Source organism: Callithrix jacchus, chromosome 18 (assembly GCF_049354715.1).
Source record: "Callithrix jacchus isolate 240 chromosome 18, calJac240_pri, whole genome shotgun sequence".
NCBI lineage: Eukaryota > Metazoa > Chordata > Mammalia > Primates > Cebidae > Callithrix > Callithrix jacchus.
The window spans coordinates 21,112,936-21,138,173 of NC_133519.1; the positions used below are offsets into that span (position 1 = coordinate 21,112,936).

The window sequence follows — 25,238 nt, forward strand, 5'->3', positions numbered from 1 at the left end:
CCATGGTGGCTGACTAAGAGAAGCTCAACTATTTCCTTTTTTTTTTTTTTTTTTTTGAGACAGAGTCTCACTCCATAACCAGGCGCCAGGCTGGAGTGCAATGGTGCGACCTCTGCTCACTGCAACCTCCGCCTCCCGGGTTCAAGCAATTCTCCTGCCTCAGCCTCCCAAGAGCTGGGACTACAGGTGCGTGCCACAACGCCCAGCTAATTTTTTTGTATTTTTTTTAGTAGAGACGGGGTTTCACCATGTTGGCCAGGATGGTCTCGATCTCTTGACCTCGTGATCTGCCCGCCTCGGCCTCCGAAAGTGCTGGGATTACAGGGGTGAGTCACTGCGCCCGGCCAAAGCTCAACTATTAATGACACAGTTATAACAGGCCAGGAAAGAAACCATCAAAAGGGTGTAACTGCTGGAGCTGAAAGTGGCCTTGGCTGACTGCATCTCTAAGTAGGCTAAAAGGTTTTACAATGCCTAGGAGTATTGTAAGCATAGTCATTTAAAGGATTTCTTTTTCTTCTTTTTCTTTTTTAGATGGAGTTTTGCTCTTATTGCCCAGGCTGGAGTGCAATGGCACAATCTCAGCTCACTGCAACTCTGCCTCCTGAGTTCAAGCGATTCTCCTGCCTCAGCCGCCCGAGTAGCTGAGATTACAGGTGTGCACTACCATGCCTGGCTAATTTTGTATTCTTAGTAGAGAAGGATCTCACCATGTTGGTCAGGCTAGTCTTAGACTCCTGATCTTAGATGATCCACCCACTTAGCCTCCCAAAGTGCTGGGATTACAGATGTGAGCCACCATACCAGGCAGGATTTCTTTAAAGACAGAAAGAAAGCTAGATATTTAGATAAACAAGAATAGCAACTGAAGTTATCAGAAAGTTCATGACTTGTATCAGGTGTTCTATTTCTTCTCATCATATTTTCCTAATCATATTTTTTCCTTAAAATTATATACATAGTAATGATTTAGTAATAAATTCTATAGATTGGATTGTGGGCCGCATCTTTCCCAGCTGCCCCTCACATCCGGACAGAATGCACTTGGCTAGTATGGGTACTCATAATATGGACCACCAGATGGTGAGTTGCTATCTGAAGTGTGGGAAGAAAGAAGCTAGACTCTAGGAGACAGGACTGGCATATTTTAATGTAAACAATAGGTGCAAGGTCATAAGGAGCATCTTTTTAAAAACAGCTTCACAGCCTTGGCACAGTGGAGAGCACATTGTCAGGCTGAGATTGAATGAATAAGCAGTTGTAAATTAACTTTTGTGGGGAGTCATTTACAAATTCAAGTGGACACCGGAGACCATCATTTTAAATTTTATTGGAGAGTTTTTTGTTTTTTGCATTGTGTGGGAGGTAAGAGTTGATGAATCCTAAAATGTCTTCCGACTGCTAAGATCTATGATCTTGCACATCAAACAGGCCCTTCACATTTTCCCTGTTCTTTGCCAAAGAACCCTGTCCATTTGCTCCAGCCTCCCTCCCTCCCTCCCTGCCTCCCTCCCTCTCTCTCTCTCTCCCTCTCCCCTCTCCCCCAGCCTTCCTCACTCTCTTGTGCTGTTCCCTTGTCCAGGGTGACATCCTACTACTAAATCTTAATCTGCAACATCTCTTAGCTTTATCTCTTTCATTCGCTGTTTCCTGCTTTCCGTGCACCCTCTTGATTTCCTTCCAGCTCTTCTCTATCTGAGACGTCCACACTCCTTCCTTATCTTTCCCTCCTTGCCTCCTTCGTGTACCTCTCCTTCCTCCCTCTCCTTCCTTGCTCTCACTACTTCATTTTCTGTCCCCGCATCCCCCGACGGTCTCCCCCTCCTTCCCGCTCTCTGTCTTACCCTAGTTTGGAAATGCAGCAGACCTCTAAACCTGCCACCATTGGATGCAAGAGGTTGTCACTCTACGGTAGGAGAAGCTACTATTGGTTGGGCTGGAGGCGGGTACGAGCTGAGTATAAAAGGTGGGGCCGGAGGCGGTGCGCGGAGGGGCTCTGACAGGACGGGTCGAGAGGGGTCGTCCGGTAGGAGCTGGGCGCAGAGAATCCCGGGCGCCAGCACCAGAGCAGCGGCTCTCCGTACTAACTCCTCTCCTGGTCAGCCGTAGCCCCTGCCGCAGAGCCCGGCAACTCTCAGCCATCGCCCGCGCAGCCCCGAGGGCCCCTCGCCTCACCTGTGCGTGTCGCGCCCCGAGCGCGCTGTCCGGCTGTGGAGATGAGCGAGGTGAGCGGCGCGGCCCCCGGCACTCTCGGCAGGGTTGCGGCGGGGAGGGGGCTGCAGCTCGGGATCCCAGGGAGGCGAAGGAAAGCTAGGCAGCCCGGAGAACCCTCCAGGAGCGCCCCACTGCCCTCCTGGGAAAGCTCCCGCCTCGGGGTGCTGGGAAACGATTGGAAGGCGGGGTGCGGGGAGCTTTCAGTCTCCCTACTGTGGACAGGGCTTTTGGGGGTAACTAGTATCGGCTGTAGAGTCGGGAGGGGGGGATGCTGAGCTCTCGGGTGGTAGGTCATCCCCTTGGGATACTGCCCTCTGCATCTGTCTTACTGCCCGAGGTTATTCTGGCTCCCCATACCCCCTCACTTCGCTTCTATCCCCTCTCTCCTAGGGATGTAAGGCTCTCGCATTCCTTCTGTAGCCTCTAACAATAACTCCATCCCTGACCCCCGGGGAGGGCCACTATTCCCTTTTAGAAAGGTGGCATCCTGCCCTGCACTCATTCAGTCAGGAACGTTGGAGGGACCTTTTCTGATATTCAGAAGCCCCTGCCAGCACCTGGGGAGATGTCCCCTTCAAGAACAGACTTCATTCTGCAGTCCTTGTTACAAACTAGGTCTTCCAGCAGGCTCTGTGGTGTTCATCGTGGCCAGACCCATTCCATTAACTGATTTACTGTTTCTAAAAAACACTGTTCATGGGGTAGGGGAGTTGGTGGTGGGGGCAAGGCAGAGACTTTGGAAAGACGCCTCCCATTGTCTTTTTGTAGGCACAGTCTCATTTCCAAAAACAAGGATCAGCCTTCCCAAGTGAAGTCAGTCTGGGTAGTGGCATCACAAGCTTGCCCTCTACAACCGCTTTCCTGGTACCCACACTGTTGTGTTAAATCCAGCTCCTCCGCTGCATGTCAGATATGTATGTAGCTCTGCTACTTACCTGCGATGTAGGCAAAGTACCAAACCTTTGTTTCAGCCGGGCGTGGTGGCTCACGCCTGTAATCCAAGCACTTTGGAGGCCAAGGCGGGCGGATCACCTGAGGTCAGGAGTTCAAGACCAGCCTGACCAACATGGTGAAACCCTGTCTTTATAAAAAACAAAAACAAAAAACCTTTGTTTCATTTTTTTATCTACAAAATGGGGTTAATATTGGTTGTTGTGATAATTAAATGATATAATAAATGCCAAATACTTCGAACATTTTGTATTAGCTATTATCTTTCTGTTTCTGTTTTTTTCCCTCATTAGAGTATCACAGAAATTTAACAGGAATTCCCAAAGACATTAGATTACTGAAGGAATAGGACCCTGGAACCTGGGTTCCAGTTTAGATACTAAAAATGAAGATCTCTACTGACTCCTACCAAAAGTTGTCACCCAGGGAGCTAATTAGTGCTGACTTCTGTGTTGTCTTGGTTGCCATGTTCACTAATTTTATCCTGGAAAATTCAGCTAGTTTGGGGCTGCAGATGAACCACAGTGGTTTCCAGTCCCTCAGCTGGTTGTGACTCTGATGATGGCAATCTTTCAGAAAGAAAAGAAAAAAAATGCATCAACCTCCTCTTTCAGCTCTAACATGGGAAGAGAGGTTTTCTTTGCCCTCTTTTCACTGAGGTCTAGGGTTCATACCACTCCTCCTACCCGGAGCATTTCTAAATCTGAAAGTTGTAATCCAAGCCATCCCCTGGGAATTTGTGATCTGAAGGCTATGCCAACATGAGGATTTGTGGTTAGCCTGGGCTTTTTGGGGGAAGTGCACAGCCCCTTTGTAGGACACCCTATAGGGGCTGGTGTTTAGGGTGGTATTTGGTGGAATGATAAGCCTGTTTTGTGGCAATTGGGTGTTTGAGGGGAAAGTCAAGTCTCAGGCTCCCTCCTGACTCAGCAGCTGAATTTGGTTAGCCTTCAGGGCTAGGGGCTCAGTAGAATGAAGAGAGAAGGGTCCACAGATGAGGACTGTCAGTGTATACAAGGCTGCCCAGCCTCCTAGGCTCTCAGAGCAAACTGGTTTTAACTAGCAATTTACTTATAGAAGCTGCCTCCTATTACGGAGCTGAGCCTGGTCTCAGGGATGAGTACTTATAAAATCCAGAAGCAGCTTCTCTGAATCAGGTCAAAAAGGGGTCTCTGCTTCTCTAGGGGTTGAGACCCAGCCTATTTTCTTCCTCTTGTAAAAGTTATGGTAGAAGGTGGAAGTGTTGCCCAGAGCTCTAGGGAGACTCCAAACTGCTTCATTTCTCTCAGCCCAGCCCCATGGGGCTCCTCTTTCAGGCTGAAGAGCCCAGCTCAGGAAAGCCCTGTATACCTTGAAGCTTACATAAGTTTCACCTCCCCCAACTGCTTATTTTCTTGCTTCAGAGAAACTGCATGAAATGAGACGATTTGGGATGTCTTTAAGAGACTCCTATTTCAACTGAAGAACAACACCAGGGAAGAGTCTCCAGACCTAGAACAACCAACAGTGCAGGGGTTCTGGTGGGGCTGGCTGCTGGGGAGAATCTTTGGCTCTGCCTTGCCTTTGTGGCTCTTTGCTGTCACTGATTACTGCAGTAGAGCATTTCCTTGTGAGTGTGTGCAGGAGCGTTCGTGCAGGAAGGAGCTGCAGGGACTCATCTCCAATTTGTCTGCATTCACAGCTGCAGGCAGGATTTAATTGCTGTGGATCACAGGCTGTCTCTTATTGTTTAATAACTTTTTCCGAGTTTCAGTAATGCATGGGAATGGGAGATATGTTCAGTCCCTGAGGGCTCTTTCCTATAATCCTTTTTCATCCAGTGTAGCTGGCTGCTTAAAGCAGAATTGCTGGTTTTTTTGTAATCCTGTTGCATTTCTCATCTGTGAGGAGCCTCGCTGGGGAAATCCCTTGGTCCAGCAGTAATTCTGCTGAAATGGGAGTCATGGACCACTGGTGACAATCCTCATGGTGTCTGTCCTGTGTTTTGGCTGGCAGGGGCTGGAGCAAGGGACAGATAAACTAGAAATGTAATTTAGGGGAGAGCTTAGACCTGGTGCTCCTTCACTATCCTGTTTGCTCTCTTCTTACCTAATGAGAATGAGATATCACACTTTAAAGATTCAAACTCTCCTTTGTGCACATCTGTTTGCATCTGCCACCTTCCCAAGAAGGGAAGTTCAGTTAGAGTGATACTGTTCTGTTATGTTTCCTGAACCAGTTGTTAGGGAACCTGGTGTGGACTTGGAGGAGATCCAAGTTTCTCTCTCTCATTGGTATGTTACTTTTATTTTGGTTGTATTGGGTATACAAAATAGGAAGGCTAGTCACTTACTGATATTGAAATGTCTTCTACCTCTGGAAACATCTGACTTGGAGTGAGGAAAACCAGAACTTGCTCATCTCTTTTTTAGTCTCCTATTTATGTTGCTGGTTTTAGCTGTTTAGGCAGGAGGCTCCGGCTGGTAGAAGTGGATGACTTTGTCATTCTGTGACCTGGAAATATGGATGAATCTTTCTCTCAATTACAGCTGTAATTTGTTAGCTCTTAGAATCTTGTCTTTTTATGGTCAGGCAGCCATAAGTAATATGGCTGAAATCCAAATACACAAACCTGATGCATCTTTCATGTCTGCCCATGAAGGGTCTTAACTGATGCAAGTGGTGGAGATAGGGTTGGTTGCAGGCAGAGAGGATGAAGAAAGATGAATAATTATCTCTTCAAGGTGGTGGTTCTGTGAATACCTCCCTCTATTTTCTTTTTACTTTTCTCTATTTCTAAATTGTCCTCCAAGAGTCTATTTTATCATAGAGAAAAATAAACTTAGTTCTGCAAAAAATTCCTCAAAATAGAAAGATATCTTTCAAGAAAACCTCAAATAAAATATCAAAACATTTTAGTGATGCAGTTTTAGATTTGTTAAGGAGCTCTAAAGATCATCTGGTCCAATCTTCTCATTTTACAAGTGAGGAAACTGAGGCCCAAAACTTAATCTAAGTTTACACAGTACTAGGGCACAGTACTTCTGACTTCTCCTTCTAAAAGAACATTCCACAGGACTCTTTTAACATTTTACTTCGGTGAATACAGAATTATTTGATTAGCATGCAACCTTTTAATGAGTATATTTCAAGTACTTTTTTTTCTTTGGAGACAGGGTCTCTGTCACCCAGGCTGTAGTACAGTGGCACAATCATGGCTCACTGTGGCCTCGAGCTCCTGGACTTAAGCAATCTTCCCATCTCAGCATCCCGAGTAGCTGAGACCACAGGTGCACACCACCATGCCTAGCTAATATATTTTTGTATTTTTTGTAGAGACAGGTTTTACCACATTGCCCTTGCTGCTCTTGAACTCCTGAGCTCAAGCAATTCACCCATCTCAGCCTCCCAAAGTGCTGAGATTACAGGCATGAACCACCATGCTTGGCTTCAAGTGCTTTCCTTTTTTTTATTTTTGAGATGGAGTCTCACTCCATTGCCCAGGGTGGAGTGCAGTGATGTGATTTCAGCTCACTGCAGTCTCTGCCTCCTGGCTTCAAGCAATTCTCCTGCCTCAGCCTCCAGAGTAGCTGGGAATACAGGCGTGTGCCACCATGGCTAGGTAATTTTTGTGTATTTTTTTTTTTTTCAGTAGAGATGAGGTTCACCGTGTTGACCAGGCTGTTCTCAAACTCCAGGCCTCAAGTGATCCACCTGTTTCAGCCTCCCAAACTGCTAGGATTGCAGGCGTGAGCCACCACCCCTGGCCGGCTTCAAGTTCTCTGTAAGAAATACAGGCTGGGCACGGTGGCTCATGCCTGTAATCCAGCACTTTGGGAGGCCAAGGTGGGAAGATCACAAGGTCAGGAGTTTGAGACCAGCCTGGCCAATATGGTGAAACCCCGTCTTTACTAAACATACAAAAATCAGTTGCGCATGGTGGCAGGTGCCTGTAATCCCAGCTACTCAGAAAGCTGAGGCAGGATAATTGCTTGAACCTGGGAGGCGGAGGTTGCAATGAGCTGAGATCACACCACTGTACTCCAGGCTGGGACAGTGAGAGACTTTGTCTCAAAAAAATATAAAAAAAGAAATATAAGCAGTGTGGCTGAGTGTGGTGGTTTAAGCCTGTAATCCCAACACTTTGGGAGGCTGAGCGGGGAGGACTGCTTGAGCTCAGGAGTTTGAGACCAACCTTGGCAACATCGTAAATCCCTGTCTCTACTAAAAATTTAAAAATTAGCTGGGCATGGTGGTGCATACTTGTGATTCCAGTTATGTGGGAGGCTGAGGTGACAGGATCTGTTCAGCCTGGGAGGTCGAGGCTGCAGTGAGCCACGATGACACCACTACAATCCAGCCTGGGTGATAGAGACCCTGTCTCTCTCACATGCGTAAAAGAAATATAAGCAGTACGATCTAATAATGCTGAGCAAAAGAGTAGAGACAAGAGACCAACATTAGATAATATTTTATCAACAGGATACAATCTGGTAGGATACTAGTCAGGGCAGGTACTATCCATTCTTATGCAGGGTGCCTAGTCATCTTAAAAATGGGTGCAGAAAATGTGCTGGGGTGGAGTAGGTAAGCTGATGGGAGTGAAGTAGGGAGCTTGGAGGCCCTTTTTTCATGGGTTCTTAATTTCGATGTTCATCATTGATTCCCATAGTTTCAGGAAAGCAGGTGTCTAAGTAAAATTGGTGCACCTGGCGACCAAACAGCTTCTGAATATTCAGTCCTCTTTCGTTTGGCCACTTGACTTTCAAGTAGGGAGTACAAAGGCTTTGGGAAGAGAACAGTAAGGCCAGGTGTGGTGGCTCATACCTATTATCCCAGCATTTTGGAAGACTGAGGTGGGAGGATTGCTTCAGTCCAGGAGTTTGAGACCTGCCTAGGCAACATAGCAAGACCCTGTCTTTACAAAAAAAAATTAAAAATTAGCCAAGTATAGTGGTGGTGTGCACCAGTTACTTGGAGGCTGAGGTGGGAGGATTGCTTGAGTCCAGGAGGTCAAGGCTATAGTGAACCATGATTGTGCCACTGTACTCCAGCCTGGGCAACAGAGCAAGACCCTGTCTCAGGAAAAAACAAAAAAACAAAAACAAAAATAAAAAACAGCAAGAAGATGGGGAAAGAAGAATGCATTAGGCTGGCAAGGTAAGTGAGGAAAGCCTACTGGGATTCAAGCATCCTGAGCACGTGATTTTCTAAATCCGTACTCCAGACGTGCTGCTCAAAATGGCTTGACTTGCACTGGAATTATTTTAGCTATAAAAGTAAGCTAAATCAGAGCAGATCCAAAACCACTTTTCTTTTCTTTTGAAATAGAGTTTCACTCTTGTTGTCCAGGCTGGAGTGCAGTGGCATGATCTCAGCTCACTGCAACCTCCTCCTCCCAGGTTCAAGCGATTCTCCTGCCTTGGCTTCCCAAGTAGATTACAGGCACCTTACACCATACCTGGCTAATTTTTTTTTTTTTTTTTGTATTTTTAGTAGAAACGGAGTTTCATCATGTTGGCCAGGCTGGTCTTGAACTCCTGACCTCAGGTGATCCACCTGCCTCAGCCTCCCAAAGTGCTGGGATTACAGGTGAGAGCCACTGCACCTGGCCTTAAAACCAGTTTTCTGAGAGATCCACATCCCTAAAAGGTGCCCATAAACAAGTACATAGAAATCTAGACCTTGTCATTGTCGTCTCCTCACTGAAGCCTGATTGCTATTTCCCTCCAGATTTATTCCTGAAGGCTGCTTACCTAGATTTCTCAGTACCCTACCCAGGGAAAAGGGGTGCCATTTACCGTTTCATTGTCTCTGGTGCTGCCTCCCTCCCACACAAAGCCCTCTAGCTGAGTGTTTGCTTTGCAGGCTGCAGGGGGGATATTTTGGGATATTAATACCATGAGTGGGATACACATTGAAGATTATAGTAATAAATGATGCTCTGCTTTGACTACTCTCTCTGCCGCATTCCATATCCCCTAGTATGGGATAAAGGCACAGCTTTAAGCTGTGTGCAGAGCACCACAAATAACCACTTATTAAACTGTGGCAGCCCATGTTGGGGGCGGGGGGGGCGGGGTTGGCGGGTGGGGTGGGGAACAGGCCGGGGCTGTTGACTCACTGCATACCATGAGCTGGCATGGCCAAGAAATTCTGCCTCTGACTCCAGTTGGGGGTACTTCTATTCCAGGAAACAGGGGTGTGATGGCTAAGAGGGGAGGATCAGACAAGGGGGCTTGGGAGCTAGAGCTGTTTAGGTTCTATTTCTGTCTTAGGATACATCTGAGATATAGGGCATTGGGGAAGTAGTCTACATATTAAGAGGATTGTGTGTATATAGAACCTGGAGTAAGGATTCCTAGTTCTTTTTCTGTTATTATCTTGAGGGTGACCTTGAGCAAGTCTTTCTGAGGCTGTTTGAGGACTGCAGCTGGTTGCTGCACTGAAAGAATTGAAACAGTTCCAACAGTGCTCCAAAAACAGCAGTCTAGGGTCTTCCTGGGGCACTAGAGGATCCCAGAGGCCTCTATAAGGTTTCGTTTTTTGTTTTTTAGCAGTTACCTTCATTGAACCCTGGAGGAGAATATGTCAGGAGGGATAGAAGGGTCTCAGGGGTGGAGTAGGAGGGTGCAAGCCTCTTTGTTACCACTTAGAAGCAGATCCACTAACTCCTGTCCCCCTTCGCTTCCTGCACCTCTAGAGCAAGCAGGGAGCTTATGAAACCTAGGATTTATGTCAATACAAAGGCAAGGAAAGAGATTTTTAAAGGCTAGTATTTAGGAATTTTAGGATTCAGTCCCTTTTTAGGTTTTTCTGCCTTGGCCTGTAGGACAGGATTGTGAGTTCCTGTGTCTATCTAAACTATTTCTGGCAGTAAGTACCAAAATGTGTTTATAATGTGTTTTTATTTGCACGGCATCCAAGCTATGTCATGCAAATGCAGGTACAGGTGGTCTAGGTATGGTGAGGTGATCCTTGTTTCTGTTTGTTGCTGCTGGTAAGACGCTGTGATCTGTTTTTAAAGAGCCTAGTGGGCTGAGGAATATGGGGAAATCTGGGTAGTTGATCCTTCCCAAGGTTCTAACTCGCTGCTTGGAGCAGAAGGGGTGACAATACCTTCCCTTTTCAGGTGACAATGGTTGCTGTGGTAACGCTATTAAAGATGAAAGCCACAAAAGAAGGAAGAAACACAGCCCAAGAAGGGAGCAGGGAGGGTTGAACCTAGAATTATAGGGTATCTGTTCCCCAACAGTGGCAGCAGACAAACAGCACCAAACTTGCTGCCTTTTTGACTGTCTAGGTGCTTGCCACCACAATACTATCTTTTTTTTTTTTTTTAAGACAGAGTCCGGCTGTGTCGCCCAGGCTGGAGTGCAATGGGGTGATCTTGGCTCACCGCACCTGGGTTCAAGCAATTCTCCTGCCTCATTCTCCTGAATAGCTGGGATTACAGGTGCCCACCACCATGCCCGGATAATTTTTATATTTTTAGTAGAGACAGGGTTTCACCATGTTGGCCAGGCTGGTCTCAAAATTCTGACCTCAGGTGATCTGCCTGCCTTGGCCTCCCAAAGTGCTGGGATTACAGGCGTGAGCCACCATGCCTGGCCAACAATACTATGTTGTGAGGCAAGGAATAGACTTATACAATCATTTTCATGATACAAAAGTGAACTCAATCAAGGAGATATAGTTTGTTTACTGCTGAGCACTAATCTCCTTTTCCCTATGGTGTATAACTTAAAAAAAGAGATATGTCAGGGTTCCCAGAGGTTTACAGCCATTCTCAGCACTTTTGGGGAGACATTGGGAAGACAGGGAGATTGTGATTTCTAGAGTTTGTTTAGAGGGAAAACAGAGCATTTATGAAACTCCTATGATAGCAGAATAAGCCTCAAGGGCCCTTCAAGCAATCTCAGGTATTCTGTTCCTCTTTCAGTTCTACTTAGAGAAGATCTACTCTGTGGCAACTCACTCTCTGATTCTAGTATTTTAACCCTGCAGTACCTCAGCATCTTGACCTAAACCTATTGTTATATTCAACCCCAGGTGATATTACTTTGGAATAATAACTATTTATTGCAATATGTGCTAGGTATTTTACATACATTTTCTCTAGCTTCTGTTACCTTTTTTTTTTTTTTTTTTTTTTTTTAAATTTGAGACGGAGTTTTGCTCTTGTTGCCCAAGCTGGAGTGCAATGGCACAATTCTGCTCACCGCAAACTCTGCCTCCTGGGCTCAAGTGATTCTCCTACTGCAGCGTCCCAAGTAGCTGGGATTATAGGCATGTAACACCACACCTGGCTAATTTTGTATTTTTAGTAGAAACAGGGTTTTACCATGTTGGTCAGGCTGGTCTCGAACTCCTGACCTCAAGTGATCCATCCACCTTAGCTTCCCAAAGTGCTGGGATTACACCCATGAGCCACTGTGCCCTGCCCTTTTACCTTTCAAGGTAGATATTATCTCTCTTCTGCAGATGAGAGATCTGAGCACAGCAAAACTAAGTAATTTACCCAATGTCACACAGCTAGCAATGGCAGAGCTGATATTTGAACAGATAGTCAATGTAGATCCAGGGTATGAACCCAGATCTGACTGACTCTGTCTAGTATGCCACATTGATGCTCCTAGGAATTTGAAACCTAAGAGAATTTTATTTTTTTCTTTTATCCTCATCCTCTATGTGATGGTAAGGCCTAAGCAAATTTTAATTCACATAATATTCATTGTGTACCTACTGTTACAAGACATGGGTTTTAGTTATTGTAGGCTAGTCACAAATGGAAAACAGGGACCTTGCTTCAAAGGAAATAAAATCTAGCAGGGTGCTGAGGGTGGGGAAGGGGAGGTAAGACATATTACTAAGACATATTACCTGTACTTGTAGTACAGGTACTTCTCATGAAGTATATTTCATATTACCTGTACAAGCAATGACCTGGCTTGAATCCCTTTTCCGTAACCTCTAAACTGACTACAGAATGGAGGCCCTCAACAGACTGAAAACAAATTTGATTTCAGAAGTTTAGATGAGATTGCAAATAAAACAGAGAGCTCCTTTCATTTATTTAAAAAATACTTAGTGTAACTCATGTGTAAAGGATCAATAGGAATTAATGACATAAAAAGGAGGCAGGGGTAAGGGAACCATATGCCAAGGTCCTGAGGTGGGAGGGAACATAGTATGTTCCAGAGATGAGGTTATTGAGGTAATCAGTGGCTGCATAATGTAGAGCCTTTTAGGCTGATTAAGGATTTGGGGCTGGGCGTGGTGGCTTACACCTGTAATCCCAGCACTTTGGGAGGCCAAGGCAGGAGTACTGCCTGAGCCCAGGGATTTGAGACCAGCCTGGGCAACATGGCAAAACCCAACCTCTACAAAAGATCCAAATATTAGCTAGGAGTAGTGGTGTGTGCCTGTGGTTCCAGCTACTCAGGAAGCTGAGGCAGTGGGGGGATTGATTGAGCCCAGGATGCCAAGGTTACAGTGAGCTGAGATTGTACTACTGCATTCCAGCCCTGGAAACAGAGCAAGACCCTGTCTCAAAAAATAATAAAGGGCTGGGCACGGTGGCTCATGCCTGTAATCCTAGCACTTTGGGAGGCCGAGGCAGGCGAATCACCAGAGGTCAGGAGTTCGAGACCAACCTGTCCAACATGGTGAAACCCCAGCTCTACTAAAAATACAAAAAATTAGCCAGATGTGGTAGTGGATGCCTGTAATCCCAGCTACTCTTTGTAGGAGGCTGAGGCAGAATTGCTTGAACACTGGAGATGGAGGTTGCAGCGAGCCAAGTTTATGCTACTGCACTCCAGCCTGGGCAAAAAGAGAAAGATTATGCTACTGTACTCCAGCCTGGGCAACAAGAGTGAAACTCCATCTCAAAAAAAAAAAAATTGGTATTCCTCAATATTGACAATTCCTATTTTCCTAGACCTACTTCTTTCTTCTCTAATGGTAGTTGGAAAAGAAATTCAGGTTGAAGAAGGCTTTATTTATTTTTTTAACTGACACCCTTAAGTCATATATTTATTTACTTCTTAAAGAGAGAGGAAAGCTTTATACCTAAGAGTATAGGGAACTGATTGTCAAGCTTCCTGAGGAGAAGGGTGATTGGATCTAGCGCTCAGATGGCAGGACAAAACATCATCTCAATGCTGACAAATGCTCTGGTAGGAAGTGGAAAGGGCAAGTGTGTGGTGCTTCTCTTTCCTGGAAGTGGGAGGAAATGAAAAGGGTGGATACTCCTGGGGAAAGTATTAGGGAAAGGGGAAATGTTACTATGTCATGTTTCTTTCTGCAGTCTCAAAGCCTAAAGAAGAAAGGACCCTTATGCCAATAAGACTCTCCTTTTCCTTCTTCCCCATGGGAAAGGAGAATCCACAACTTTGAGCTGCAGAGGAAACAAAAAGAGTACTCATGGGGAATTGACAGCATCACCAAGATGATGGAATGGAACATTGGTACACATCAGGCTCGGAGGCAGGGAGAAAATAAATATAGAAAGGTAGGCAAGGAAAGAAACTAGAACCCTCTGGGGAGAATAAATTAGGGAAAAGAGTTGATGGGCCTCACAGTTGCTAATTAGTGTTTGGTATCTATTGAGACGTGAGAAGCATTTAGTCCCAGCTTGTGGGGTGCAGGTGGCTCACGCCTGTAATCCCAGCACTTTGGGAGGCCGAGGCTGGAGTATTGCTTGAGTGAGAATATGTTTTTTTTTAAAAAAAAACAAAAATCCCATTTAGTCCTGTGTGGGCAGCAAGGCTGAACTGAACCAACCTCCAAGCTCACTAGAAACTTGGAATAACAGCCTTGAATGACAGTGATGGAGTCACTTGAAATGCAAGCCAGTAGGATGATCCTACACACGGAATTCTCAGACTCTGAAGGGCTGGGTTGTGGCTCTGTGAGTAAAGAACGCATTTGTAAACTATGGCTGTCCTCCAGGAGTCAGCCTCGTGTGTCAGGAGACCCACCGAGAAACATTAAGATGAAAACAGGAATCAGGGTGGTTGGATCAATGAGCAGAGCAGAAATCTGAGTGATAGGCATGGTCTGGGATCAGGTTGTCAAATATTAATAACATGTAAAATTGCTCCATAATGGCAGGACTGAACCCTGTTCTACAAGTTCCTTGTGGAGTATATGTGAAGGTAGTGTTGTACACGCATGCACATACACACCCATACATGCCCATGTGTTTGATTGGACATTGAGAAAGAGCATAGCATACTGATCCAAGAGCATGGACTCTAGAGCCAGACTGCCTGGGTTCAAATCCTAGCTTTGTGGCTTGTTTGGTCTATGACTTTGGGCAAGATAACCTCTCGACTTCAGTTTCCTTCTCTGTGGAATAGAAATAATAATTATACCCTATTTTATAGGTCTGCTATAATCATTTAATGTGTTAGTGTTTGTAAAGTGCTTAGAAAAGTAGCTGGCACATAGTGTATTATACATGATTGTTCACATATACAAATTAAAGTAAGGTGACATTCTGAAATCCTTGCTTTCTTCCAGTTCCCCTAGATAGGTCCTATAACGAGAAGGAAGGATTTGCTAAATCATTTCATTGTTGTTGTTTCTGGTCGGAAAAGCTCAGTATTGAAAGGAATAGAAGGCTGGGTGCAGTGGCTCACTCATGTAATCCTAGCACTTTGGGAGGCCAAAGCGGGTGGATCACCTGAGGTCAGGAGTTCAAGACCAGCCTGGCTAACATGGTGAAACCTTCCCTCTACTAAAAATACAAAAATTATCTGGGAGTGGTGGCACATGCCTGTAGTCCTAGCTACTTGGGAGGCTGAGGCAGGAGAATCACTTGAACTCGGGAGGTGGAGGTTGCAGTGAACTGAGATTGCACCATTGCACTCCAGCCTGCAGGATAAGAGCAAAACTCCCTCTAAAATGAGTAGAGGAGCACCTGAGAGGTTTGTGTTCCATACCTGGCTAGAGGGAGGAGCTGAAAATTGCTGACCTGTTACAGTTCTTGCAGTTTGGCCTCACTCCTCTGGAGGTATGAGTTTTGTATGTGGTTTCTAGTTCACCCAGAGTGGACCTCCATGCCTCCTTTGTTTATGTGAAGTATGGTTAGTCCGATGGCTTGCAGGTGCGTATTCCAGAGGACCTTAATTCATCTAAAATTGCTGTGATTCTGGAAGATAAATAAGAGGGTTGAGGCAGAGGCCAGGGACTAACAAAAGACTGAGAACCATATAGAGGGTGGGAGCAGGCAACTTGTGATCTAACTGCCCCCACCCCTAACCTCAGCAAATCACAAATAACTAAATCCAGAAGAGTATCTAGAGTGGCTATTTTGAGAACTGGCTAGAGAGAAAGGAAGAAGAGGGGCAGGAGATAAAAGCCCCTGTACCCTTTTCAGCAGAAGGTGAGAGGGAGATTTCAAGGGGCATTGTGAGGAATAGGAGTTTTCTTCTCCTTACAGCATCGTTTTCTGGTTTCCCAAGTGGAGACCCCCATTTTTAGGTAATTATCTCTCATAAATTTATCCTAAATGGAGCTGGAAACCCCGGGGATGGGGGGACCAGATGGCAGCTGAGCCACTGCTCCATTCTAGCACCAATGATCTCAGGAGGGGATGGGGAGGGGAAGCAGCTGGCAGGGCAGAGGGAAAGTGGCAGCCTGTGTGGTTTAGTCCTGGCATATATTCCTGCTTAGGATTCTCAAGGTCTGCTGATTTAGAAGAAGGAACATAGAGGAAACAGCCACCTGAGGAAAGATATTTAGAGTCAGTGTCCAGATTTTCCTTCAGAGAGGAGGGGTTGGGGTGAGAGAAAAGATCTGACTGATTAAGGGAACAGACTTAGAGTCAGGCAGAGGGATAATGGCTAAATTGTGGATCAGAGTCTGAGATTTACTGGCAAAAAGCATAGGCTTTGAAGTCAGAAATTTTGAGACTATAGAATTTGCCTCTTAACCTATGACCCTCTCATCTGGACAGTTGCTGTTATCATATTAACTGCACACTCCATCCAGGTCATACTTTTTTTTTTTTTTGAGACAGAATCTCACTCTGTCACCCAGGCTGGAGCGCAGTGGCGTGATCTCAGCTCACTTCAACCTCCGCCTCCCCAGTTCAAGCAATTCTCCCGGCTCAGCCTCCCCAGTAGCTGGGATTACAGTTGCCCACCACCATGCCCAGCTAATTTTGTGTTTTTGGTAGAGACGGGGTTTCACCATCTTGACCAGGCCAGTCTTGGACTCCTGACCTCAAATGATCAGCCTGCCTCAGCCTCTCAGAGTACTGCTTTATATACTTGAGCCACGGTGCCTGGCCAGGTCATATTTTTGCAGTGTGGACAAACCTCTTGTGATGACAGTGTTCCTGTGGGAGGTGTTATCTCAGTAACTACTAGGACATTATTGATTATGTACAAAATTAAGAAAAGAAAAACATTTGACCACAGAGAGATTATGGGGAGAGAAGAGTAACAACTGGGCCAGTCTCCTAAGTCTCAGAAACAGTCCTTTCTCACATGGAATCTTTCTTTTGGTCAAAGGGGATCAAGCAGGAATTCCATAGGGTTTCAAGAACACCTTTATGTATGTTCTTCCAGATTTTTAAATGAAAATGTATATGGGCTTGGCACGGTGGCTCATTCCTGTAATCCCAGCTCTTTGGGAGGCTGAGACAGGAGGATTGCTTGAGTCCAGGAGTTTGAAACCAGCCTGGGAAACATAGCAAGACCCAGTCTCTCCAAAAATTAGCCAGGTGGAGTGGGGTGACTGTAGTCCCAGCTACTTGCGAGGCTGAAGTGGGAGGATCGCTGCAGCCTGAGAGATTGAAGCTGCAGTGAGCCATGATTGTGCCACTGCACTCTAGGCTTGGTGACAGAGCAAGACCTTATCTCTTAAAAAAAAGGGGGGGAGGAAATGCATATGTGTACATAGACAAACACATATTTATCTTACACAAAATTTGGACTATATAATTTATAACCTCGTTTGAAAAACTTCCCCATGTCAAGTACAATATTGCATTAGCATTTTTAATAATTTTTGTTCTAAATGATTTTCTCCTTATTTCCTCCTAATGTTTTATTGGACCCATTTACCAGAACTGAAAGAACAGTTCAAGCCAGGTGTAGTGGCATTACACCTATTATCTCAGCTATTTAGGAGGCTGAGGAGGAAGAATTGCTTGAGTCTACCAGTCTGAGACTGGCCTGGGCAGTATAGTGAGACCCTGTCTCAAACAAACAAATAATTAGAGTTAATAAATGAATTCAGCAAAGTCGTTGGATACAAGATCAATATATAAAAATTAGTGGTGTCTCCAAACACTGTCAATGAAAACTCCAAAAAAGGAAATTAAAGCAATTCCTTAAGGAAAGAAAAAATAGTTTCATACATGTCCATATGTCTTCCACTTAGATCCAGTAATTGTTAGCATATTAGCATATTTGTGTCAGCATGTGACAATATTTGGTCTTACAGAGACAGTATGGCCTGTTGGTTAGGGGTATGGAGTCGGTCTACCTAGGTGCCAAACCCAGGTCCACTGTTTTCTATTGTGTGATTTGACTTGGGCAAGTTCCTTAACATCTCTCTAAGCCTGTTTTCCTCAACTATAAAATAGGGTGCCATCTTCTTAGAGATTTCAGAGGAATAGATGGGATAATGTTTGGCATATAATAAACAATAAATATTATTTGGGTCCTTCTCTAAAATCACTTAGCCTGGAAAATAGGAACAGTATCTTGATTAGTTTCACCTTAAATTCATGGCCATTAACTCCCAATGTGCCCTTTGTGCTATCTGGTAAGCGTGCTACATCTTTAGGGTCTTGTTGTGTTGCCCAGGCTGGTCTTGGACCCCCAGGCTTAAGTGATTCTCCTGCCTCATCCTATCTCTCACCTGTTCACTCACTCTCTTACTTTCTTAGATAATCCTTTCACTCATTCTCCTCTTTCCTTAAACATTTAATACTTCCTGTGCTTTCTTCACTCTCAGCTGATACCAATGGAAACAGAAGAAAACTTCTGCACTTTGGGAGGCCAAGGCGGGTGGATCACGAGGTCAAGAGATCGAGACCATCCTGGTCAACATGGTGAAACCCCGTCTCTATTAAAAATACAAAAAATTAGCTGGGCATGGTGGTGCATGCCTGTAATCCCAGATACTCAGGAGGCTGAGGCAGGAGAATTGCCTGAACCCAGGAGGCGGAGGTTGCGGTGAGCTGAGATCACGCCATTGCACTCCAGCCTGGGTAACAGCAGTGAAACTCCGTCTCAAAAACAAAACAAAACAAAACAACAACAACAACAAAAAAGAAAACTTCTGTACATTTCTACATCTGCTACCTTTCCTGCATCTATGCCTTCATTCCTATATTGTAGGTAAAGTGTCTATATACCTATCTAAGGGCAACCCCTCCACTTATGCAAAAAGAAAGGCTCTTTGATAGAGCTCTCTCTACTCAAAAATATACGGGCAGATCCTGTGTGAGATAACACCTCCCACAGGAACACTATCATCACAAGAGGTTTGTCCACACTGCAAAAGTATGACCTGGCCAGGCACCGTGGCTCACGTCTATAAAGCAGCACTCGGAGAGGCTGAGGCGGGCTGATCATTTGAGGTCAGGAGTCCAAGACTGGCCTGGTCAAGATGGTGAAACCCCGTCTCTACCAAAAACACAAAATTAGCTGGGCATGGTGGCGGGCAACTGTAATCCCAGCTACTGGGGAGATTTATTTCCTCATGTCCATTCAAGACATCACTCTGGTAATTGTCCCCTCTCCTGCATCATCAGTTTTTTTTCTTCCCTACTAAATTGTTTCCATCAGCATTTAAAATCTCCCATCTTATAAAACTCTCATAACGCCACATTCATCTCCAACTAATGTCCAATTTCTCTGCTGCCCTTTAAAGAAAGGCTCTTTGATAGAGCTCTCTCTACTCAAAAATATATGGGCAGATCCAACTTATTTGAAGTTTTAATACTTCCTATTATCTTCATCACCACCACCCGAGTCCAAGCCCCATCATCTTGCTTGTTTGTACCACTGCAAGATGTCCCCCCACCCCCGACTTTTTTTTTTCTTCAAGATAGAGTCGTGCTCTGTCACCCAGGCTGGAGTGCAGTGGCAGGTTGCTCAGTGCAACCTCCACCTCCTGGGTTCATGCAATTCTCCTCCCTCAGTCTCCTGAGTAGCTAGGATTACAGGCACGCACCACTATACCCAGTTAATTTTTGTATTTTTAGTAGAGACAGGGTTTCACCATGTTGGTCAGACTAGTGTTGAACTCCTCACCTTGTGATCCACCCACCTTGGCCTCCCAAAGTGCTGGGATTACAGGCATGAGCCACTGCACCTAGCTGCAGGACCCTCTTAATTGTTTTCCCTGGTTTCTCTCTTGCTCCTCTATTTATTCTCTCTCTCTCTCTCTCTCTCTCTTTCTTTCTTTCCATAAAGATGGGGGTCTTGCTATGTTGCCTGGGCTTGTCATGAAGTCCTGGGCTCATCATGAACTCCTGGACTCAAGTGATCCTCCCACCTCAGCCTCCCAAAGTACTGGGATTATAGGCATGAGCCACCATACCCAGTCAGTCTTTTCTACCCATCTGTCAGAACAGTCCTTTAAAAATATGACAGATCACGTTTTCCTCTGCCCCAAAATGTATAATGCCCTTTCATCAACTTAGAAAAAAATATAAGTTATTTGCCCTGTTCTAAAGACATATATTCTGGCTATCTACCTAACTTCATTTCTTATATTCTCTTCCTTACATAGCTTTAGCCATGATAGTCTCCCTTTCTCTTTCCTCTACCCTTCCAGTTCTCTCACTCTGTTACTCAACTGGAAATGCAGTGGCACGATCTCAGCTCACTGCAACCTCTGTCTTCCAGGCTCAAGTGATCCTCCCACCTCAGCCTCCTGAGTAGCTGGGGCCACAAGTACATGCCACCATGTTGGTTAATTTTTGTAGAGATTGGATTTCACCTTGTTACCCAGGCTGGTCTTGAACTCCTGGACCCAAACAATCCACCCACCTTGGCCTCCCCAGGTGCTGAGATTACAGCTGTGAGCCACTGTAGCTGGCCCATGATGGTTTTTTTTGCTCTTCCTTGAACATGCAGGCACAAACCTGCTTCAGGGACTTTCTAGTGATATTTCATCTGCCCAGAAGATCTTTTCCAAGACATTTACATAGTTTATTCTCATATATCATTAAAACCTCTACTCAAATGTCAGTCTTCAGAGAGACTTGACTACTCTGCTTTATTTTCTTTTATGATATTTTGCTAACTGATGTATTTGTTGAATGAGTGCAGGGACTTTCTTTTGCTCACTGCTGTATGCCCACTGCCTACAATAATACTTGGCATGTGATTAGGAACCGAGATACTTGTTGAATGAATCTTTTGCTTCTTTTATACCTCTTTAGCATATAGAAGAGTGCTGAACACAAGTAAGTGCTTGATAAGCATTGAAATGGGGTGGAAACAGCATAATCTACAGAACATAAATTGGATTCCATCAGTTTCTTAAAGCAGAACCCTTATATCTGGCAGTCATTCAGCAAAGGTTTACACCTGTAAAATGGGGGATAATCCTAAATACTGCACTAAGCTGTTCCATGAATTAGATGAGAAAATCTTTATGAAAGTACCCTGTTTTTGTATTTTGTTAAATATAAAGTACTCAAGATTGTGAAATGAATAAACAGGCTCCAAAGGCACCAAGTTCAGGAGTGACTCTGTCTGCAGATATAACATACTTTGAGACCGATGAATGTCCAGATGAAGTAGCCTTATTAATATGATTCTGAGGAAGGAGAATTACTTTTTTTTTTTTTTTTTTAAAGAGCTATGGTCTTTCTATGTCTTGCCAGACTGTCCATGAAGTCCTGGACTCAAGGGATCCTCCCCAGTAGCTGAGACTATAGCTGTATGCCACTGTACCTGACCTTACTATTACGTTTAATTTAACTTTCCATCTGAGCAGGGAAGCATACATATCACCTGATTAGTCTCACTTCAAATTCATGATCTCCTGCCTTATGAGGGGCCTTAACGTCCCCAGCAACCCTATCACTGTTCCCTAGTCCATTTACTCTCCTGCTCTCCTAGATTAGTATTTTATACCTTCTTTCTACCTTTCTTCCTTTAATACTTCTTTCTTCCTCCTCTTGGATGATGACTTTGTTACACATTTTACTTCAAAAAATAGAAGCAATTAGGGAGACCCTCCAAATGTTCCCTGTGCTTACACCTGGGCCCCTAAGCTCTGCCCTCCCTCCAGTTCCTTTGGGTATTCTAGTCTGGCTCCTATTCAGGGCCAGCCATCTACTGATGCCTCTCTCCTATTACAGTAATGATTCTCCTTCTCTCCTACTGTTTTTACTTGCCTACTGGATCATTTCCATAAGAATACAAACATTTTGTAATTCTGTCACCTTAAATAAGATCTTGTGACCCCATATCCACCAAATGCTACACTCCCATCCCCGTTTTTGGAATTATGTCTATATTTGCTGTTGCAATTTCTCTCTTCCTTTACCCTCTTGAGCCCATTACAATCATGCCCTCCTCTTTCTCCCCTCCTTCATGGAAACTTATCTTATCAATGCCACCAGTGATCTCCCCACAGCAAAACTCAATGGTCAATCCAGTTCTCATCTTACTTGGCTTACCTGCAGAATTAGACATAGTCATTCTCTACTCCCTGAAATATTTTCTTCACATGGCTTCTACATTACTGTAATCTCTTGGCTTTTCTCCTACCTGGCTCTTCTCCATCGTGTTGATTTTTCTTCATTTCTGCAATTCAAATCAGTGGGATGCCTTAGGATTTGATCCTCTTCGCCATCTGAACTCACTCTCTTGGTGATCCCATTCAGTCTCAGGGCTTCAAAAGCTATCCATATACCAATAGCTCCCTAATTTATATCTGTAGCCCATGACCTTCTTTTTTAACTCAAATATTCAATTGTTTATAAAAGCATTTTTCTTGGATAATTAATAGTCATCTCAAAGTTGTTAAAAATAAGCTCCTGATTCTCCCCCCTAAAACCTCCTCTCCCTTTTCTCTACATCTCAGGAAATGGCAACTCTATTTTTTTCAGATCATCAGGCCAAAATTTGGAATCATCCTTGACCCTTCTCTTTTTCACAATGCTATTTTTCAAGTCAACTAATCATGTTGGTCATAGCTGGAAAATATACCCAGAATCCAGTCATTTACCATTCTTCACCGCCACCATGCTGATTCAAGCTACCATGGTTTCTTGCTTGGTTTTCTGCAATACCCTCTTAATAGACTTTTCTGCCTCTTTTCTCATTTCCCTTTTATGTGAATCAGAGGTCTCCAGTGACTTCTCATCCCACTTGTAGTAACAGTCAGACTCCTTAAAAACACTTCTAAAGCCCTATGTAATCTGCTTCCACCCCAGTTAACTATGTTCTCATCTCCATTAATCTTTCCTCCTTCCTCTCTCCACTCCAGCTACACTGGTCTGCTATTCCGTGAACAGGCTAGTCACACTTCCAACCCAGAGCTCTTGAAAACTCCTGCCAGATATCTGTGAGCCTTACTTCCTCATCTCCTTCAGCTCTTTGGTCAAATGCTGCTTTTCAGAGAAGCTTTTCCTGACTACTCTGTGTAAAACTGTATTCTTCCATTTCCACCCCAGTACTTACTACCTCCTTTCCCTCCCTTTTCTCCATAGCACTTACCATAGTAGTCATTTTATGTGCTTTATTTAATTGTCTCTGTATATACTGGAATGTAAGCTCCATGAGGGCGGAATTTCTTTGTGTTTTGTCCTCTACACTTTCTAGCATCAATAAATCTTTGTTGAATAAATTTTGATGACTTTTCATCTGGTCTCTGATCTCCAGACTCACAGGGAATGCACCTGGTAATAGGAGGGGTTGAGAGTATATAAGAGGTCTAAGGTGATGGCACCTTCAAAATACTCCCATGAATATCTAATATTCTGATATTCTGATTTTTTTTTCCAGCTTAATACCGAAACATCCCCAGCAACCAACCAGGCAGCTGGCCCAGAGGAAAAAGGTGAGTAGGGTTGGGCCAGGCTATTTATAGAGCAGGTAACTGTTGAGACATGAAGACAAGTTGAAAGAGTCTGGAATTTCCTAAAGTCAGGCATTAAAGGAATAAGAAGACGGATAAGTGAAACAAAGGACTAGGTTAGAACTATAGTACTGTATCTATAGGCTTCCTTCTATTTTCCTAGTAAGTAAACCTATAGTATTTACTCTTCGATTTTAGAAACTGGGTCTGGAGTGTTGGGGGAGAGGGGCGTAAGATAAGAAGAAACTTAACAAAAGTCCCAGTGTTATCTCCATCAGAAATTGAGGGAAACTGAGAAAAGTGAGTGGGCTTTGGGACTTGAACTGTACGATTTATGAATAAGTGATAAAAGAAGACATTTGTTGTTTGTTTCAAGAGCAGCAGAACTCCTCTAAATGACTATAGCTAATTCCCAGCCTAACTACCTTGACTCAAACTTCTAGAGGAATTATGAGGCATTCATAGTCCTAGCAAAAATTGGGGGACCCCACAGAGTCTGGCACAAATGGACCTCACCCCACTGTATTGGGGGCCTGGAGAAAGGGGCTGGAGCAGGTCAGGTTATCTCATTAATGAGTCTCCTGACTATCTGCAGGAAAAGCTGGCAATGCCAAGAAGGCGGAGGAGGAGGAGGAGATTGACATTGATCTGACAGCACCAGAAACAGAGAAGGCTGCCCTTGCTATTCAGGGCAAGTTTCGGCGATTTCAGAAAAGGAAAAAGGATTCCAGCTCCTGAATGGCCAGCCTTGTCCTTCACCTTCACTCTGGCCCCTTCTCTCCCCTTCTTCACAGCCCTGACTCCCATGCATCTTTGTCCCTTGTCCCTCTAGCCTTTCCTTGAGGCAAGTTCAACCCTTATATATTCTCGTATCTGGCCCCCTTAAGCCATCACAGAAGTAGAGGCACAAGAGAAGTGGAGAAGATGAAGACTTCAATCAGCAGCCACTTATCTAAGGGTGGAACAGTTTCTTCTTGGGATAAGGTCTTTGATCAGTAGCTATGCCTGCCCTGTAGAGTTAAACAATAGGCTCTGAGGCTGAGAGAGCTCCCCAACCACAATGTGGGAAGGAGGGGAAGGCCTTCAAAGTAGGGTACTTGAGGGTGGGACATATGCACTGTTCTGTTAGTTACAGCATTCACATTTCAGGTAACATTTTTTTTCCCTTTCAGATCCTTCTGCACCAACTCCAACTTCCCCTCCCAGGATCTAAGCCACAGTGGGGACTGGGGCCTCCCTTTCTCCCTAAGCAGACCTCAATCAAGCAGCTTACCACATAGTGCATGCTAAATAGATTAGTTCCAAGGAAGGGAGACTGGAATGGTGGTATCAAGGAAAAGCCTCCCTCATCATCTAGTCTAGGACCATGAGGGGCAGAAGCAGAAGAGGTTCCAGGGTCACAGGCAGAGGAATGAGAAGTAGGGTAGATAGAGGGAGGAAAGAACAGTGAAGAAGCAGGGCTGGGTGCAGTGGCTCACACCTGTAATCCCAGCACTTTGGGAGGCTGAAGTGAGTGGATCACCTTAGGTGGGGAGTTTGAGACCAGCCTGACCAACATGAAGAAACCCCATCTCTACTAAAAATACAAAGTTAGCTGGGTGTAGTGGTACATGCCTGTAATCCCAGCTACTCAGGAGGCTGAGGCAGAAGAATCGTTTGAACCCAGGAGGTGGAGGTTGCGGTGAGCCGAGATCGTGCCACTGCACTCCAGCCTGGGCAACGAGACCAAAACTCCATCTCAAAAAAAAAAAAAAACAAAAACAAAAAAACGAAGGAGGGGAAATCTCTGAAACACATTACTGCTGGGAAAAGAGTACTACATGAAGGATTCTTGGGGCTTTGCTAACCTGCCTGGCTCTATTTCCCAAGTCTAGCCATCCGCAGAGACCACACAAACCCAGTGACTCCTGTAGTTCCCATTTGCCCCACCGTGGATTGGAGTCAGGGCAAAAATAGAATAGCCACTCTGTGATTTTAGCATGTTTAATAATTACGACAATAAACCTCCCCCTCCCATCCACAAA

At 44.8% G+C, this 25,238-nt stretch overlaps 1 protein-coding gene across 1 annotated transcript; it reads left to right on the forward strand.

The window, feature by feature from the left end:
- The first annotated feature begins 1,987 nt into the window (after positions 1-1,987).
- On the forward strand, positions 1,988-25,238 carry PCP4L1 (Purkinje cell protein 4 like 1). The gene is made up of 3 exons (XM_008984780.5): positions 1,988-2,225; positions 23,142-23,196; positions 23,810-25,238. The coding sequence occupies exons 1-3, from the start codon at positions 2,217-2,219 to the stop codon at positions 23,950-23,952; spliced, it is 207 nt and encodes a 68-aa protein (XP_008983028.1). The 5' UTR covers positions 1,988-2,216; the 3' UTR covers positions 23,953-25,238.

What these genes read in the sequence shown, in the direction of transcription:
- PCP4L1 (XM_008984780.5), top strand. An exon ending in AGCTGGCCCAGAGGAAAAAG is followed by an intron (nt 23,197 to 23,809) that starts GTGAGTAGGGTT and finishes GACTATCTGCAG; the next exon opens with GAAAAGCTGGCAATGCCAAG.